Raw genomic sequence first — 18,068 nt, 5'->3', positions numbered from 1 at the left:
AGGAGGGATGTGCTGGCAAATTATGGTGAGGCTAACCTAAAAATGGAGCTGGGAACTGACATACGAGCTCATAGCATATTTCCTGATTAGAGTCAGTGCCTTGAAATTATAGTACGTAATGTACAGCCGTTGGGAAGATGGGAATTTTCCATCTTCACGTCACTGAGGTTGCTCATTGTTTATCCAATATCGAATTGTCGGGCTGCTTTTCTTTAACAGTCTTTCACTACTCTGGTACTCTGGTACCATTAAGCTGATTCTGCAGAATCCCTTTCTTAATCCATGTTTCAGCCCTTTTGGAGGGAAATTCAGAACTAAGTACTTGGGTTTGGAACAACACGCCTGCATACCTCCTATCTCTGAACGGAGATCAGACAAGAGGATACTCTGGGATGGTGTCACAGCAATCGCTGGTGAAGTATCTCCCATGCCATCCTTTTGCGGTAGTAAGGCATGTGACGCTGCAAAAAGAAAACCACCTTGGAACACTGAACGCAGTCATACAAGCAAACTTCCCCTTTGTGCAGGAGTCACTGCTCAAAGTCTACTACTACATTCATGTTTATTCTCTCTCCATCACCACCCCGATTATGTCTTTGCAATAGCTTGGTTTATCACCTCATGTCATGAACAGAATATATGGGAGCATATCCAAACAAAGGAATCAGATATGCAAAGTCCCAGATGTGCAGTTGTGCAAGATGGGACACCACTAATAAGCAGCTATTTCTCCATGGAAATAGGGGTCACCGAGAAGGCCTATGACAGCACTAGCCATGAACAAATCCCTGCCTACCTCAAGGTAGGCAAAGCAGGAGGAAAGCAACTTTAGGCTTTCCTAAAGTGTTTCAGGCCACTCACCTGTGTAAATGTAATGGGTTTATCCCTGGAGATGAAGTCTGCATATTTACAAGCAAACATTCCACAGTCACTGCCGTTCGACTGCTGTGGAATTTCCTAAGATTGAGGGAAGGGAGGAAACAGAAAAATGCAGGAATATATATATATATATGTATATTGCTTCCTTTCTGCTCCCCCACCCACCAACTGCAGAATACTGAACCTTAAAGAGGCTCTGTGTCATAGATACGTGGAACCGAACCCCCACGTACGATGTGATTGTACTGTACTACATTTCCCATATCTCTCCTACATTAGACATGTTTGCTCTACGGAAAACTTAAAAACTACAGGAGAAAGTTCCGAAAGTAGGTAGATCATATCAGCACCACAGTCTTGCCAAGTGAGCTATACATTCTGTGAAATCCACTCTGCTTGAAATTTTTAAACTTTTCCCCAATTAGCCTAATTCAAGATAGTAAGCATTTCACGTTAGATAAAAATAATGAAATTTTATGGTGAAGGGATTCTAAGTCTTCACTGCTTTGATTACCCATTTAAAAAGCATTATGGAAACCATTCAACAAGTTCAGCATTCAACATGGGTGAGCACCCAACATTTGTTCACAGCTTAATAAATGATGGTTTAAGGGAGAATCAGTACACCCAAAGCAACACTTTAAAGAACATGTGCTGAGATGCACATTAGAGCTGTGAAACCACACACGCACATGTGGTTCCAGACTGTAAAGTGTCCATGATGAAGCTTTTATGACCATGTTTCTCTTGGCTTTGCTTTCTTCCTGAAGAAAATGCCTGTTCAATAAAAGCATGAGATAGATCAGTCAAGATTCTCCTGAAATAGAGTTTATCATTCTACAGAGTTAGCAAAATTTTGCATCACAAACCTTTTCAATATCTGGCAGAACGAGAAGATGCTATATATCTTTAAGAGCATACTTTCACTTGATGATTTAAATTGAAAGCTTATTAAAGAAAGTTGTGAAGTAAACTAAGTAGTGAATATAGTTTTACAATAACTTTGTGTCCATTTCTAAAAATTACAGTCACATCTAAGGGGTTAAGTAAACATCTCAATATATCTATGAGCAATTTAGGAGTTGGTGCAGTAATAAGACAGCTTGACAGACAGTTGCTTGTGTTTGGCTATTTATTTGGCAATGCATGACGTCTCTGCAACTTTAATTAGGAGTTTTACACAAAAATGAGCAAACATGGGAAGAAGAAAAAAATATACTTATAATGTAAATTACTATTAGAAAAATTTGACTTACAGCAATCTCTTACATATCACATGGCCATCTTGTCCCATTGAATCGAAATATTTGATGGTCTCTCTCCTCAGGTCTATAACCTATCATCAAAACAATAGTATTAATGGAACACTCACATTTGCTACTTTCACATCTTCTCGCCTTCTAAAAATGAAATAATGAGAAAAGCCAACAATGTGCTCACCGCTAATGCCCAATGTACTCTGATATGAATGGGCACTAAGATTATATCATGCTGAAACAAGTCCACTTGCTTGGTCCATCTTCTGACCGCATTATAGCCCTCAGAACTTAGCTTGGGGTAGAAGAAAGTATTAAACGCATACAGTACTGGAAAGCCCAGTTGCTTATTTCTCTCCATCAGAAGGTTCATATAGAAGTTAATAACCTATAATTACAAGAAACAATCAAAGGAAGAAAAGAGCAACGATTAAATGTTTATCTGCTAAAGGGGAGGGAGCTGTCATGATATCATGTGGCTAAACTGCTGGGCTGTAGAATTTGCAGTGTCTCCAGAACTGCTAAGACCTTCACTCCATGTAAAATCTGCACATTTTACCTGGGTTACTGGTCTGATCAGGATATTTGGAAAGCAAGTCTAAGTACTTCCACTCCTGTCACGTCCCCCACCTGTGTCCCTCCCCCCGTGACCTGAGCCTCCTCCTGGAGAATCATGCGAGTCTGCAAAAACCCCACAGCACCCTCTTAGATGAGCTGAAGGCTTTTTCTGAAGCTTGCTTTGCTTCTCTTGTGTATCAAGAGTATATCAATGGTACAGACAGGGAAGAAATCAGAACTAATGTGGACCAGTGTATCTAGAAATGCACGGCAAATAGAATCCCTTTTCTTACGAAAAGCGTTGCAGCCATCTGTCCAGAAACCAGAGCAATTAATTAAAGAGGTTGTTTCAGAACTGAGAAGTGAACTGCAGAGGAAATAAGCACTAATTCAGAAGCACTCGTGTAAACTGCGACACTGGCAGCAGGTTCTGGAGGACATCAATATACAATACACACAAAACCCTGCTGAAATGCCTCAGGGATCTTCAGCATGCCTAGAAGCTGTGCTTCAGCTAATTTCCCTGCACTCATTAGCAAACTTGAACATGGAATGTCATTCAAACACCAGAATGACCTTTGTTATACAAAACAGTGTAGAACAGATGCCCCTGCCCAATCATGTCAAAGTCCCTACCAAGCCAGGATGGAACCCTTAAAAGAGCTTTCATTTTCCAAGAATTCAAGTCCACCCTACTGGACCTCACAGCAAGTGACCTTGCCACAAGAAAAAGTTAGCAAAGTTTTGACTAGAATTGAAAACTTGTATTTTACCACATCATTGAGCCACTGCTGGTCTCTTAGAGTCTGGATGTCTCCACGTGTAATGTTCAGCTTGAAGGCACTAGTCAGGATTTCGTCGTCTTCGCCACAGTTCAGCGCATTCGCTATCTCTCTCTCCATATCCTGGAAGGGCAAGTGTTATGCTATTAGATGCATAAATAGAGAGCAGTAGGCAGAATTAAACTTCCCATGTTCGGGGGGCAGGAGTGGGGACAAGTCATGATATCTCTAGTTTGCTCAAATTCCTCAGATTATAAAATGATGCTAAAGCTCTTGCCGCAACATGTCACATACTGAATATGGCAGCTTGGGTTGCAACTGAATCTGAAAAGCTAATTTAAAAACAATGTCATGGGCATAGTACCGAGGACAGAAGAGACCGGTGGCATTTGTTCTGGTCAAACAGTCCATCAGATAGGAACTTATCCCAATCAACCCTACCACAAGAATGGTACCTCTGTAAGGTAAGGAAGGCTCTCTGTAGCCTTGTCCAAGCTCAGATATTTCCTTTCTTCTGTCTCAACTAGAGAATGCCTTCCGTATGATGATCCTTCCTGACCCAGGCTTAACCTAAGTGACACATCCTCTGATAGATCATTTGTCAAGTAATGCTTTAAACTCTGTTAAAAGAAGAAGAAGAAGAAGAAGAGTTTGGATTTGATATCCCGCTTTTCACTACCCAAAGGAGTCTCAAAGCGGCTAACATTCTCCTTTCCCTTCCTCCCCCACAACAAACACTCTGTGAGGTGAGTGGGGCTGAGAGACTTCAGAGAAGTGTGACTAGCCCAAGGTCACCCAGCAGCTGCATGTGGAGGAGCGGAGACACGAACCCGGTTCCCCAGATTACGAGTCTACCACTCTTAACCACTACACCACACTGGTGTACCATTGTGAAATACAAGTCTGTGACAGGCCTGCTCACGGGAAAGGAAAATTCAATATATCCCAGTGCCATCTTTAAGATTCCACTAAAGCTGTATCCTCCGTCTATCAATCTGGTAGCAAAATAGGGACTCCCACAGACATGATCTCTGCATACTTGAGGTACGTGGAAATAAAAATACAAGTATGGGAAGGAGTGACCTAGTTGAACCCCTAAACTTTTTTGTGTCCCAAAGTAGGGATTCCCCTTGCGGTACAGTGGTACCTTGGTAGTTGAATGGCTTGGGTCAAGAACAAATTGACTCCTGAACGCCGCAAACCCAGAAGTGTTCCAGTTTGCGAATATTTTTCAGAAGCCGAACATCCAACACGGCTTCCACTTAAGTGCAAAAAGCTCCTGCAGCCAATCAGAAGCTGCGCCTTGGTTTTCGAAGTGTTTTGGGAGTCAAATGGATTAAATTCAAGAACCAAGGTACCACTGTATATGCATTACTTAAGTTCCAAATCTACAAAACCAGGCTTAGCACGTTAGTCATCTAGTAAAGCAGCCAAGTTATAGTTGCAAGATCCTTTCCCCAAAAATACAATTTGAAACACCCAATGTGTGTTTGCTGAGTTGTGCTTATGAAAAAGGTCACTGTTTTGATTTCTACAGCTTGGCAGATAGCCATCAGCAATCGTCAGAGACAGGTACAACATTAATATGTGACATCCTGCAGAGTCCACCACTGATGTCTGCCCTGGGTTCCCCTGTTTCTCAACAATACTGACTGGGTATTCTGTAAAGATTCAGAAACTGACATCAGCAATCCACAAGGAGCAATAAAACCAGCAAAGCTGACTAGAAGAGCAGAACAAATTTCAAGAAACATAATAACCTGAAGTGAAATCTCTGACCTGCAAACATCCTTACTTCCTCTCTCCACACTCTAATATTCCTCCTAGCATCTTACATTGTATATTTGTGATGTATTTAATCCTTATAGGCTGTTCTAGGAGCCAGGTTTTACATAAAATATTAATCATATGGAAAAATGGAATTATGCAATGGACAAAAGCTTCACTAGTACAGAAAAACGACTCACCTCTTTTTTATGTACTACTGACTTTTTAGGTTCTGGAGTTCTTTCTGCTACTGTCACTGAACTGAAAGAAGCAAAGATTAATTCACGGCAAGAAAGATGAGTTTTGCTAAGGCAGAGGGGAAAACAGTTTTCCCATGAAGAAGAAACCATACTGGCATTTAATTCCTGCTAAAATCAATGCTCTTTCATTCCCATGAAAAGCAGTTGCAGCAATGCTTGTGCGGGAAGAGAAAGAATGAAGGAACAGCAAACTGCAAAAGTGTTATGAGGCAACATCCGTAATACCAAGATGAGTGGCTCATCTCTCCAGAAATGAAAGTTGTACAGTGCAGAACTAGAGAAACATTGCCAGGTGATAAGTTCTTAGTATAAGAAAGAAGGTTGACTAGACGGTTACAATCCCATTAGTTAGATGGCCACCTATCATGATTCCTTAGTTGAGATTACTGTATTGTAGGGGGCTGGACCCTCGGGATCCCTTCCAATTCTAGAATTCAATGATTCTAAGATGTGTCACTGTCTACGTCTAGTGTGGTTTGCCCCCAAGCAGTACCTCTCTTACTCCTTATGTCCTAAAACATGTATCTATAGGAGAGAGAAATAACAAATAAATAGAGCCATTGCTAACAACAGCTCACATACTGTTTTATGGCTTCTAGGTTAGCCCTAAATCCATCTAAGTATCAGTGCTCTAACATTTCCCCTTGCATCAATGCTCAACCAATCAACTCCAAAGCCAAAACCAGCAAATTTTTTTTGCAACAACATTTTCACATACCTGTTTGCTGCTCTTTGATGGCACAGACAGCCAAAGTTTTTGACACCTTTAAGGGGGAAAAGTGTGCAATGAACACAGTATTTTAGTCAACTGTAATTTTAGCATGGCACTGAGTGACATATTTAGAAAAGAAATTTAAAAATGTTGGCTGCCATACTCATTTCACATGTAAATAATTTCTCCTCTTAATAATATGCCAAGGAAAATGCTTCTTATTTCAAGTATATCCTCAAGAATAAAAAACCAATAAGCTATTTCTGCCACCTTATGACAAGACACAATCTTAATGTATATCTAATTTACAGTTGTTTTTAAAAATAAAATAAGTTGTGGGGGGTGAACAACAAAATATGCTTGACTGGCTAGTTATACCAAGGTGGATTTTAAAAAGGAGAGAACAAAGTACCTGTACTTATGAACATATTTAACATCACCTTTAGCATTAAGGATTCCTCTTCCTCCTCTTATAACCATCTAAAGCAGGAGTGGGACCTTTTTAGGTTTTTTATCAGAACTGGCCTCGAAAGCCAAACCTGACCAGTAATCACTGCTGCCCACCTGTTAATCACGACATCATTATGACACCATGTGATTGACAGGCACACAGTCAAAATATCTTGCGGGGGTTCCCATAGTAGAGGTTACCGCCCACACACTTCTGCTGCGCTTTCTGCTAGTGTGGCAGCACCTCAGTAAAACCTCATCTTACTGTTTATAGCAGAGTTTTCCCCCCGCAAGGCAGACGACAAGAACAGTAGTCACAGTCCAAGTCCTCAGTCAAGAGCTTCTTTATTTCTTGACTGGTCGCACAAGCATTTCTATTGCAAATATATAAACTATTTGCATTCTTTCTATATCTCACCAGCACAGTATAAACTCAGCGTGTGTGTGCTTTCTTCATGCTAAACTTGCCGCCTGCAACTTCCTCCCTTTAATTGCACCTCCAGCTGACACCAATCAAGCCAAGAGTGCCACTCCCACACACTAAAGAAAATTCTAGAAGCCTTTGTTAAAACTTAAAGGAACTTTTATCTGTTTCTTGAAGAATGTTTTCCTAACATCCCAAGAACCTGCTGCTTTTGATAACTTTCTGGCCATTGCCATAGTAGCAGCAAGTGCTTGGGAAGGAAGCTGGCTTCCTTCCCTCTCTTCTGACACCAGTGAGGTGGGGAAAAGCTCTTGTTTTCTCTTTTGATGAAGGAGAGATAGAAAGTTTTGTCTGTCCCTACCCTCATCCCGCCACCTTCTGCTGTTGTGTGAAGCCTTTGGAATTACAGCAGAATGAGGCATAAAAGGGAAGTGGAGGGAGAAGTCTCTTTCCTTCCCTTTTAAGGCTGATCTTCCTGCAGACTCAATGGGAGGGGAGGGATACTAGCAAAAGCTGTGGAAAGCCTTTGGGAATCTCAAGCCTTCCCTTTTCAATCTCTTAAAGGTAAAGGTAAAGGGACCCCGGCCTGACCATTAGGTCCAGTCGCAAACGACTCTAGGGTTGCGGTGCTCATCTCGCTTTACTGGCCAGGGAAGCCGGCGTAAAGCTTCCGGGTCATGTGGCCCAGCATGACTAAGCTGCTTCTGGCGAACCAGAGCAGCACACGGAAACACTGTTTACCTTCCCACCAGAGTAGTACCTATTTATCTACTTGCACTTTGACGTGCTTTCGAACTGCTAGGTTGGCAGGAGCAGGGACCGAGCAATGGGAGCTCACCCCGTCACAGGGATTCAAACCTCCGACCTTCCGATCGCATCAATCTCTTATCCCTAGCTTTATCTTTGCTCACCAGCAGGAACCCTGTCCTCCTACCCATCAGGAGATATAACCAGCTGAGGGGAAATGGCTTGGCAGGCCAGGTTTGACCTGAGCGACTGAGGTTCTCCACCCCTGCAATGTGTATAAGCTACCACACCACCTGTGTGCTTCTTCAAATTAACAATTAAGTTCTACCATTTTCAAAATATTAGCCAGAAATTCAGTGTAACTTTCAGAGACATGGCATCTCTTAAATATGTCTTCTTACGGGAAAAGTAGCTTAGAAGGAGTTCCTATAACATTATGAATGCAGATAATTATCAGAGAAAGCTGTATCATTTATTTATTTTTAAATGCAGGAAAAAGAATATGAACGGGAAGAATGGCATAATTTAACTGAAGTATTAATCACTTCAAATGATTAAGGTGGCAAATAAGGTTAGTTTAATATACTGGAATGCATCAACAAAAGTCTGGTGATTTTCCCAAGCCTTTCAAGTTAGTGTGCAACACAAGGAGGAGACTAGCAGTAAGAAAAACTGGTAGGACTGAAAGTGTATGAACTAGAGGTGTTTGATTTATATATACTTAATTATATACCTGTATAGTGCTTGTATTGTACCTACCATTCCTTGGTGTGTCAAATGAAGGGTCATCGATTTCTACACAGCGATGAGTTTTTAGCGGCTGATGGACTTCACGCTGGACACTTGGTTTAGCATATTCACAAGAACAGAGATAAATTATATTTTTAGCTAAGGAAAAGAATCCTCAAATTCAACATGGCATTGAACAGATACTGAATACTGAACACACATACATATTGATACTGAAAACAAGGTATCATTCAGTTAGGTAAACCCAAAAGGACCTGAAAGGAGAATAACATAACTAGCTAGGTTATCTGAGATTTTGTGTGTGAAGAAAATGCTAATGCCTCTACTGGGAAGATAATAATAATATAATAATAATAAATTTTTATTTATATCCCGCCCTTCCCAGCCCAAAACCGGGCTCAGGGCAGCTAACACTAATTAAAAACACAGCAAAAACATAAACACAATCAATTTAAAATAACAGATTAAAATACAAATTTAAAATTCAATATTAAACTGCAGTCTCATTTTCAAATAACCCACCAATAAAAGAATGAAGGATAAATATCAAACAGAAACCAACCCAAAGGCAGGTGGAACAGCTCCGTCTTGCAGGCCCGCAGAAAGATGCCAAATCCCGCAGGGCCCTGGTCTCTGTGATAGGACTGTTCCACCAAGTCGGGGCCAAATACTGAGAAGGCCCTGGCCACTAGTTGAGGCCATCCTAGCATCTTTGTTGCTCGGGACCTCCAAAAGATTATTATTTGAGGACCTTAAGGTCCTACACGGGACATACCAGGAGAGGCGGTCCTTAGGTACGAGGGTCCTAAGCCACATAGGGCTTTAAAGGTCAAAACCAGCACCTTAAACCTGACCTGTACTCCACCGGGAGCCAGTGCAGCTGGTAAAGCACTGGATGAATGTGGTCCCTGGAAAAGACCCAGTAAGGAGCCTCGCTGCGGCATTCTGCACCCGAGGAGTTTCTGGGGCAGCTTTAGGGGCAGCCCGCGTAGAGCGAGTACAATAGTCAAGTCGGACGGTGACCATCGCTGGATCACTGTGGCCAGATCAGGGCGAGAGAGGTAGGGGGCCAACTGCTTAACACAGCGGAGATGGAAAAAATGCCACCTTTGCTGTGGCTGCAACCTGTGCCTCCATGGAAAGAGAGCCGGCAAAGGTTACACCCAAACTCTTGACAGAAGGTGCTGGCACTAATTGGGCCCCCGCAAGAGATGGGAGATGGCTGAAGAAGTGGCTTCCTGCTACAACTGAGAGTGACCAGATTCCCAACTGCAGATTCCCAGCTGCAGCTTCCTCTGAGTGTGTAGCTCTGCACAACCACAACTATTCACTGATGCTAATACCTATTAGTTCCTTGATATTAAAAACACTATTGTTGCCCTAGTGCATGAATTAAGGAGATATTTCAAATCCAGAATGCCAATAAGCTGAAATTATCTGTTTTGTCTTGCTCAATGCATGTTAACCTTCATCAAGAGACACATGAGCCTACTCAATAGAAAATGCTTCATTATTTAATTCTAGGACTTTATTAAAATGTTTTTATTAGGGACTTACTCCAAGCACTTTGCTATTGTGGGAGAGGAGTGGTTTTTATAGCATTTTTCTTTTTCTTGTTCCAGCAGCTGTTTGTATTTTTCTCGCTCCTCTCTCTGTACTCCCTGGGAAGAGGAGACAAATAATGAAGTTATTTATCGTTAAAAGGGTGATGACATTCATACCGGCATTATTCTAAACATACTTCCATATGTTACAATGATGTTATTTTATTATTATTTATTAAATTTGCATACCCCAATTCACCCGAAGATCACAGGGTGGTTTGCAACATAAAAATACAAAATATATTAAATTATTGTTGTCTGTGGTTTTAATGGATCTTTATGTCAGGGCTGGTCGATTCCTCTTCACATTACCACACAAACGTCTCTTGGTCTTTATAATTTTTATTAAGAATTCACAAACAGTATTTATAAATAGTTCTTAACTTCAACTATCACTCCACAGAGTCATTCAGTTCAGATACCTTCTGAGCTCTGCTTCTCCCCTGACCAGCAACTCTCAAAAGGCTTTTCCCGCTCTTTTTCAAACCTCCTAGTGAGGACTGGCTTGTACCTCCCCTCCCCCGAGTTGGAGTCATAACTTAACCCTTGCCTCTGTGAAAATTCTAACTCTCTTTCTAACTCTACTCTGACATTTTAAATATTATTTAATTACATTTTAGTGGTTCATCTTTTCTATGTTTTAAAACTTTTTTCTATTTTATCATTTCCTGACTGGGAAAAATGTGGGATATAAATCAATATAATAATAGTAATAAGAATAAGAATAAGAATACTCCAGCAGTGTGCCTCAATATGCAAGTTCTCAGGCCAGCCACCTATAATCACTCTGAAAGACAGATTCGAAGCAATAGCAATCCACATAAAGAGAACTCAGGTACAGAAAGCCCAGGGCAGCAATCTTACCTTATTTCAGAGTAAATTCCCCTGGGGGAAAAATACTAAGCTCTATTTCTGAGCAAACATGCATAGACCAAGCTACTGATCCAGCCAATTGATCAACTGGACCAAGACCAATTGATCCGTTCCAGTTCATATAGGATGGTTATATAAGAACATGGGGCCATAGCTCAGTGACAGAGCATTTGCTTGCCATACAGAAGGTCTCAGGTTCAATGCCAAACATCTATAGGAAAGGTTGTGAAAGGCTCCCTTTCTGAAACACTGGAGAGCTACTGCCAGTCAGTGTATAGAAAATACTGAGCTAAATGGACTAATATTCTGATAAGGCAGTGTCCTATGTAACAGGAAACTAGATCACCAGACCTGCCACCCAAATTATCATCTCTCTACTCCACTGGTTCAAACTGAGGCTTCTTGTTGTTTCAGAGAGAATATTAAAGAATTCAGTAACCAATATACAACTGAAATCAAGTTGAAGAACGTTGGTTATTTTTGAGGAACAGAAAGGACAGTCAATATTTTATTAAAAATGAAAGTGTAGTGGAGGTGGGGGTGAGGGGCAAGCTACATGATGGCCCACCGACCAATTTCTGGGGGACGACCTAGTGCTTGCTCAGATTATTGCAAATAATGATAAGGTAGAGCTTGAGCTGAATCCAGGTCTTAAGCAAGAATGCATACTCCAAATCACTTAACAATTAAGGCATAACTGAGTGTTTAAAAAGATAGTGAGTTTGTACTCTTGGCAAAACTCTCTCACAAGAAAAATTTAACACATATTAGGTGTCCATGAGAGTTCTAGGAGGAAATTCAGCTACACAAACTGAAATCAGTCTAGGCCTGATCTAAGAAAAAAGATGCAATAAAATGTAAAGGATGAAAACATACCATCTAACCAGCCTTACTGAATTACACACCACATTTAAATATCTTGTAGCCACTTCTCTATTACAAGGCAATTCTGTACATTACAAGCTTGCTGTGCATTACAAGTACTATATATGTCAATGGACTTGCCTCTTCCACCGTACAGTGAAGCTTCCTTAGGTGTCTTCCAGGCTCTAGAGGGGAAGTTTCTAAGAAATGCTTGTGGGTAGCAATTCTCCATGCTGGCAAGTCCTCTTGAACTGAATTATAGCTTTTCTTGCTACTCTTTCTGACACTACACTCATGCCTGGGAGGATGAAAGAAAGCATTACAGAATTAAGAATGCTACAAAAACTTACAGGTTCTCATAATTCCAAGTAGTGCATAATAATCAGTGCATATCAAAACGGGTTGAAAGAACAGAAGATTTACCTCAGACAGGTTTTAACTCTGTGACAATCAGTTACCATCTCTTCATTTGGATGCATACTGGTACTGCAACCAGTTTTTGTGTCTATAAAAAAAGAGGACAAGGATTTACCACAAATAATTCTATTGACAATTGCTGTGCTGATCCCAGAGGATTACCAAACTTCCTTTGGTAGATAGGAGAACAATATAGCCCTTTAAGGTTGCTCCTAGAAGTACCTACTCATTCGGTAGAATAATCTGAAGGCCCCAGCCTGCTGTTTTGGAGACAAGCTGTTATGCCCGCACATAAGCATGTCTAATCATATGAAAGTCGTCCTCCTTGCAAGCTAATCCAGTAGCAAGGAAGGACTGGCATCCATTATATGAGACAACAGGTGTGAGTCCTCCCTGCCAGCAAATGACTTGCAAGGAAAGCTCCAACATGATCAAGCCCTTCAACATAAGCAGATCTGCTTACAGCAGGAGTGGGGAACCTCTGGCCCAGAAGACGAATACAACTCTCCAGGCCTCTCTCTATATCCGGCCCTCAAGACCCTTCCAAGACCACAACCCTCTCAAGCCCTGCTTTGCATTCTCCTTTTGCCTAGCTAAAATATGTCCTTGAGCACTATGATAATGCCTCTTGCTTGCCTGAATGGAGAATGGAGACATATTGTGTGTGCCTCTGTATAAAAACCTCTGACTTTGATGCTGCTGGAATATAGCCTATTTTACAAACGTAACTGTCACATCTGCCCAACTTTTGCTCCAGCCCTGCTAACCACTGGCAGGTGGCCCCCAGAAGGTTGTCTGACTTACAGGTAACCACACCCACAAGGAAAAAAATAGGACAAAGAAGAACAAGCTGTACATGCACACACAGGCTGAAAGACAACAATCAAGGCAGACCAACCTAAGCTAGTAATATTGCAGGTTATTCCATGCCATACAATAATGTCTCAGCACTTCTTAACAAGTGAAAAAATAGTTATAAATACCATATATGGAGTATAACCACTACATGAGAGAACAACAAAAAAGGAAGACAGAGTACATTCTACAATGCTTTGAGTATGTTTATTCTGTTGCCTCAAACTTTAGGCAAATGGAGCTATGAAAAATGAAATAGTTTGCTAAAGCAATCATACATGAAATATAGCAACAATATACATCACTTACCCAATTCAAATTTCTGCATCCCAGAGAAAGGTTCCATCTTCTTATCATCTGAATTACCAGATCCATTTGAAATAATCTTGAAGAAAGCATGTTTGTTTGTGTAAGTCTTTTTCCAGACATGTCAAATGTACAAAACCCACAGTTCCCTGGACTGCTCCTCTTCCAATACTTTGGATTAGAATAAACTACATTAATTACTGCCTTCTAGTCTCTCAATCCCCACATTCTTTTTGCCATTTTAAGCCATCAGTGACCAGGGCACAATCATGCATGCACAAGCCCCAATAATTTCACTCATATAACTTGAGAAAAGACTGCAACTTATATTTAATGGGTTGGCAGAATAAGAGGTGTTCTTTTAATACATTTGTAAAAAATGTTTAACCCTGTGTGTCACTTGATATGATTCATTCATATTTCTCTGTTTTCACAACCGGAGACATGAACACACTGATCTCAGATTAGATACCTTAAGAAAGAATAAAACAGTAACAGGCACTTACTGTGCAACAATGCACTTGGAGATGTATTAGCAACATTTATATTCATCTATGCCATAACGTTAAGAGTCTAGAGTGTGCCGAATAGGGGTTTTGTTTTGTGATATAAGATGTTGAGTTAATAATTGAATGGTAAGGTGTCAGATCTCCAGAGATCACTTTCACCCCTGCTTTTCATTCAGCAGAAGAACCAATTCAACCTCTGCCCCCCCCCCCAATTATTTCTCTTAAGCTGGGCAATTAATGTGACTCTTTTTGCTACAAACCCTTTGGCCGACAATTCTCCAAAAGGGCAACAAGCAAGTTTTATCTGAGAAAAGCCAAGCAGTCCAGTAGTGCATGGGCATTTCTCATGGCCTTCCATTCATACACTCTTGTCTTAAGGCAAGAAGCCCTACACACTCTTGGCAAGAAGAGTTCTCTCTCAGCCAAGGTCTATTTCTTATTTGAAGGAACTGGGGTGACGAGAAGAAAATTGTGCAGGGAAATAAGCTTGTGATGTACAGTGCCAGAGGAAAGCCTATCCCTAAGAATCCTTTCCACTCGGGTGAATTCAATAGTGTTGCCACTCCAGAGAAACAGGGTAGTAGTTCAATGGATCTAATTTGGTTTGAATGTGCATATCAAATCTGTAAGTCTCTTCTCAGAATGCATACAAACCTCGCCTGTAGTTTCTGCATGCCAGTCTCCAGTCTGAAAATACTTAGTTGTCAGATGGGATGGTAGTTTAATTAAAGAGGCAATCCCCTGTTGCAGTGTTTCAAAAATACCTAGGAAAAATTAAACAGACAAAAGGGAGGCCTCTCGTGAATCTCATGTAGTACAAAGTAGCATCATAGTCATAAGGTGAAAACACCAAAGAACCCTTCCCATGGGCTAATGCTAAAGGCTAGCAGATTGAAGGCCCAAGAGGTACCAGAGAATACATTCACACATGGCAATATGTATATTTATGGAAACAAGTAATCTTGTCATCCTTTTGCGCTAACCAGAAGATGAACTGGAGCAAAAAAGGTGCAAGTTAGATACAAGATTCTTAAAAATGTATACTAATACAGTGAGGGGGGGGAGTATTTGATCCCCTGCTAAATTTGCCCGTTTGCCCTCTGACGAAGAAATGACCAGTCCATAATTTTAATGGTAGGTTTATTGTAGCTGTGAAAGACAGAACAAGAAAAACCCCAGAAACCCAGAAGACAAAAGTCAGAGATTGATGTGCATTAAAATGAGTGAAATAAGTATTTGTTCCCTTTGCAAAAGATGACTTAGTACTTGGTGAAAGACAAGCGTGCCTGGCGTGCTCTGGTCCATGGGGTCACCAAGAGTTGGACACAACTAAACAACAAGAGCAGCAAACCAGGTTAATGAAACCCAATTTGATGGATGAAGCAAACTAAGTGAAACAAAATGCACTACAAAATTGAATGTAGTCATTAGCTGATGCTACTTACTGTCACAAAGTCCTTCATGTTTGGGTTCAATAGACCTTTACATGGTTTCAGAACTGGGTTGACTTCTCTGGGACTCCAAGATTTGCAAGTCTAATTTGCAGGATGTCCCTCTGCTCTTATCCAGAGAAACAGAGATTTTGCCTAATTTGGTGGCTTTCCTTTCTTTGTCTGAACAGAGACACATTCCTGGTTAGCCCTTCCAATATGAGGTTTCTGAATTGGCACCTTACTCTTTTCCAACTAAAGCCCCTCTTCTATGCCTCTGCTGGATAGGTATGGCAATACAAAAATGCCCTTGCATTCATTGATTTATAAACAATATTTGAATAAATTTGTGTCATGCCCTGACCAAGTCTTAAAAGCACTGACTTTCCATGCAGTAAAGAATGAGTTATGGCCATTTGAGGCAGCTGGGAAATTTCTGTGGGAGATCTTAAAAATATTTTAAGATCTACATAATTATATTGCAGTAATGACAGGGAGTTGTCAAAAAAAAGAAGACATAGAGTCAGTACACGCAAAGCCAAAGCGCTTAAAATAGGGGAAGTGATATAACAGGTATTACCAAGCTTCTGCCTTTTTGCTTGCTTCTCATCGGGGTCTTCAACATGCCACCAAGTACTGTGGAGGAAATAGGTAAAACTTTTTAAGAAACGAGGCATTCAATGCAAAGCTGAGTTACTTGTTGCCAAGAGACCCATGTTTGTAGCTGCTAATGTCACTTTGTTTTTGACCATCAAATAGTTGATCACCTATCTGCAAGCTAAATTCCACCCCCCGCCGCTGCCTTTGACAGCACTATACATCAATAAATAGGATGATGCTTTATCTGCAACATTTTTGTGCCATTTTGCTAGTATCCTGTGGCAAAAGCAGTGAGTAGGGCTGTGCACTGAAAACAAGATTTGGTTCAGATCCACTTTGGCACTTCAGAAAGCAGAATGGTTCAGCATTGACCACTTTGGAGGGCACTTGCTTCATCTCATGCTTGAATCAGAAACTTACTCTGAAAAATCTGAAGCTTCATGTCTGCTCAGACTATAATTGGGAAAGTTATAACTTGTTTCCTTTTTAACTTTGGTTCCTATTTTCCTTCTGAAAGAATGAAGCCTGCCATTGTTATTCTTACAAACAACACAGATATGCTTTAGTAAAGCCATAGCAAGTAACCACATCCACACTCCTAACAGCAATAAAAGCATACTGAAGTCTACCTAGAACCAATGACCGTCTTTTAAATACAGCTTGGTGTCTTAAGCATTATTAGCAAAGATGTGTATGCAGCACAAACAATTTTGAAAGTTTGTAAAAACAAACAAACAAACAAATCGTAGAAGTAAAATTTTGCTAAAGTTGAAGATAGATTTTCCAGAGTTGCAGCTATTCATCTAGCTTCCAGACCAGTAAGGAAAACTATTCAACCAGAAATATCTGCACTTCTCTTCTCTGGCATCTTTACCTTAATACAATATGCAGATTCTAACAAGCCTGTGTTGCCAATAGACCAAATCACACACACCACTATGTAACTTCTTCTTGTTGTTGTTTAGTCGTGTCCGACTCTTCGTGACCCCATGGACCAGAGCACACCACACACAGCATACATTTAAAGAACATTCTCCCTACCAATTGTGGGAATTGTAATCTGTTAAAAGTGCTAGCAATTGTAGCTCCATGGGGTAAAGTTCCCGGGATTTTTTTTTTAAAGGGGGAGGGGGCAGGGGCGTGCTTTAAACGTGCGAAGCGCTTGCAACCAAAGCCCCGCTGAACACAGAGTCCGGCATTACAGTACAGTATTCCCAACTCGTAGAGGCGGCCTGGCTCGAGGCATGAGACCTTTGAAGCTCTTTCATTTAGCTCCCTAAGCCTCTGAGAACGAAGAGGGCCACGCAGCTCCATGCCGGGAAGGGGAGAGCAAGAGGCAAGCAGGAAGGCATGTCCAGCGGCTGCCACAACCGGCCCACCCTGAGGCTAACCAGACCCTCCTCTCGGGGCCCTGGCTCCAGCTAAAGCCCCCTCTGACCTGGGGTAGCGCCTTTTCCGCGGCCGAGGGAGCGATGGCTCCGCGTTGCGGCGATAAGGGGGAGAAGGGAGCAGCCAGGAGCGAAGCGCCTCGGAGAGCCATTTGTACATAGGCCTCAGCCTCAGCCACAGCGACCGGCCCGGAATTGCGTCACTTTCTCGCGACCGGCGCGCAGCCAGTGACGAAGATATTAGGAAGGGAGGCTGTATTTCTCTCTCTATATATATACATATATGTATCTCTCTCTCAACTTTTCTTTTCACCTGCCGTCTGCTCATTATAAGACTAAAAGAAAACAAAGTGTGCGCTTCATATGCATGGTCATAGTATTCTCTCACTTTGGGCCGAGCTCCATGTCTGCAGTCCTTCTCCTCGCGCACCAGTCAGGCGTCTTTCCATTTCTGTCTCTACTGCCTGACGGGCGGGCGGAGAGGGAGACGCTATTTTATACTACGCGGGTGCAGAGAACATGGGCGTAGGGACCACAGAGCCAGTAAGCGCGGAGAACGCGCGCTTTTTCGCAGCCCGCATTGATGCCTTTCCCTTCCCCCCCCCCTGGTTCCCCTCCACTTATTTAGCTGCCTTTA

General features: G+C 41.6%; 1 protein-coding gene across 3 annotated transcripts; it reads right to left on the bottom strand.

The window, feature by feature from the left end:
• Nucleotides 1–241: 241 nt before the first annotated feature.
• Nucleotides 242–17,913, bottom strand: SENP2 (SUMO specific peptidase 2). Of its 3 annotated transcripts, none has more exons than XM_033150078.1 (17): nucleotides 17,820–17,913; nucleotides 16,024–16,079; nucleotides 14,668–14,777; nucleotides 13,508–13,583; nucleotides 12,350–12,431; nucleotides 12,068–12,224; nucleotides 10,143–10,246; nucleotides 8,595–8,677; nucleotides 6,221–6,266; nucleotides 5,443–5,503; nucleotides 3,931–4,095; nucleotides 3,467–3,598; nucleotides 2,320–2,523; nucleotides 2,136–2,215; nucleotides 1,572–1,656; nucleotides 862–957; nucleotides 242–461 (listed from the first exon to the last, which is right to left on the bottom strand). In XM_033150078.1, the coding sequence occupies exons 1-17, from the start codon at nucleotides 17,834–17,836 to the stop codon at nucleotides 399–401; spliced, it is 1,617 nt and encodes a 538-aa protein (XP_033005969.1). In that variant the 5' UTR covers nucleotides 17,837–17,913; the 3' UTR covers nucleotides 242–398. The 3 variants fall into 3 exon arrangements, with proteins under 3 accessions (XP_033005969.1, XP_033005968.1, XP_033005970.1); XM_033150077.1 differs by lacking the exon at nucleotides 17,820–17,913 and adding an exon at nucleotides 17,482–17,618; XM_033150079.1 differs by lacking the exons at nucleotides 3,931–4,095; nucleotides 17,820–17,913 and adding an exon at nucleotides 17,482–17,618.
• Nucleotides 17,914–18,068: the final 155 nt, after the last annotated feature.

Source organism: Lacerta agilis, chromosome 5 (genome assembly GCF_009819535.1).
Source record: "Lacerta agilis isolate rLacAgi1 chromosome 5, rLacAgi1.pri, whole genome shotgun sequence".
Classification (NCBI taxonomy): Eukaryota; Metazoa; Chordata; class Lepidosauria; order Squamata; family Lacertidae; genus Lacerta; species Lacerta agilis.
The sequence above is the reverse complement of the archived record's forward strand: the minus strand, read 5'-3'. Positions and strand labels throughout refer to the sequence as shown.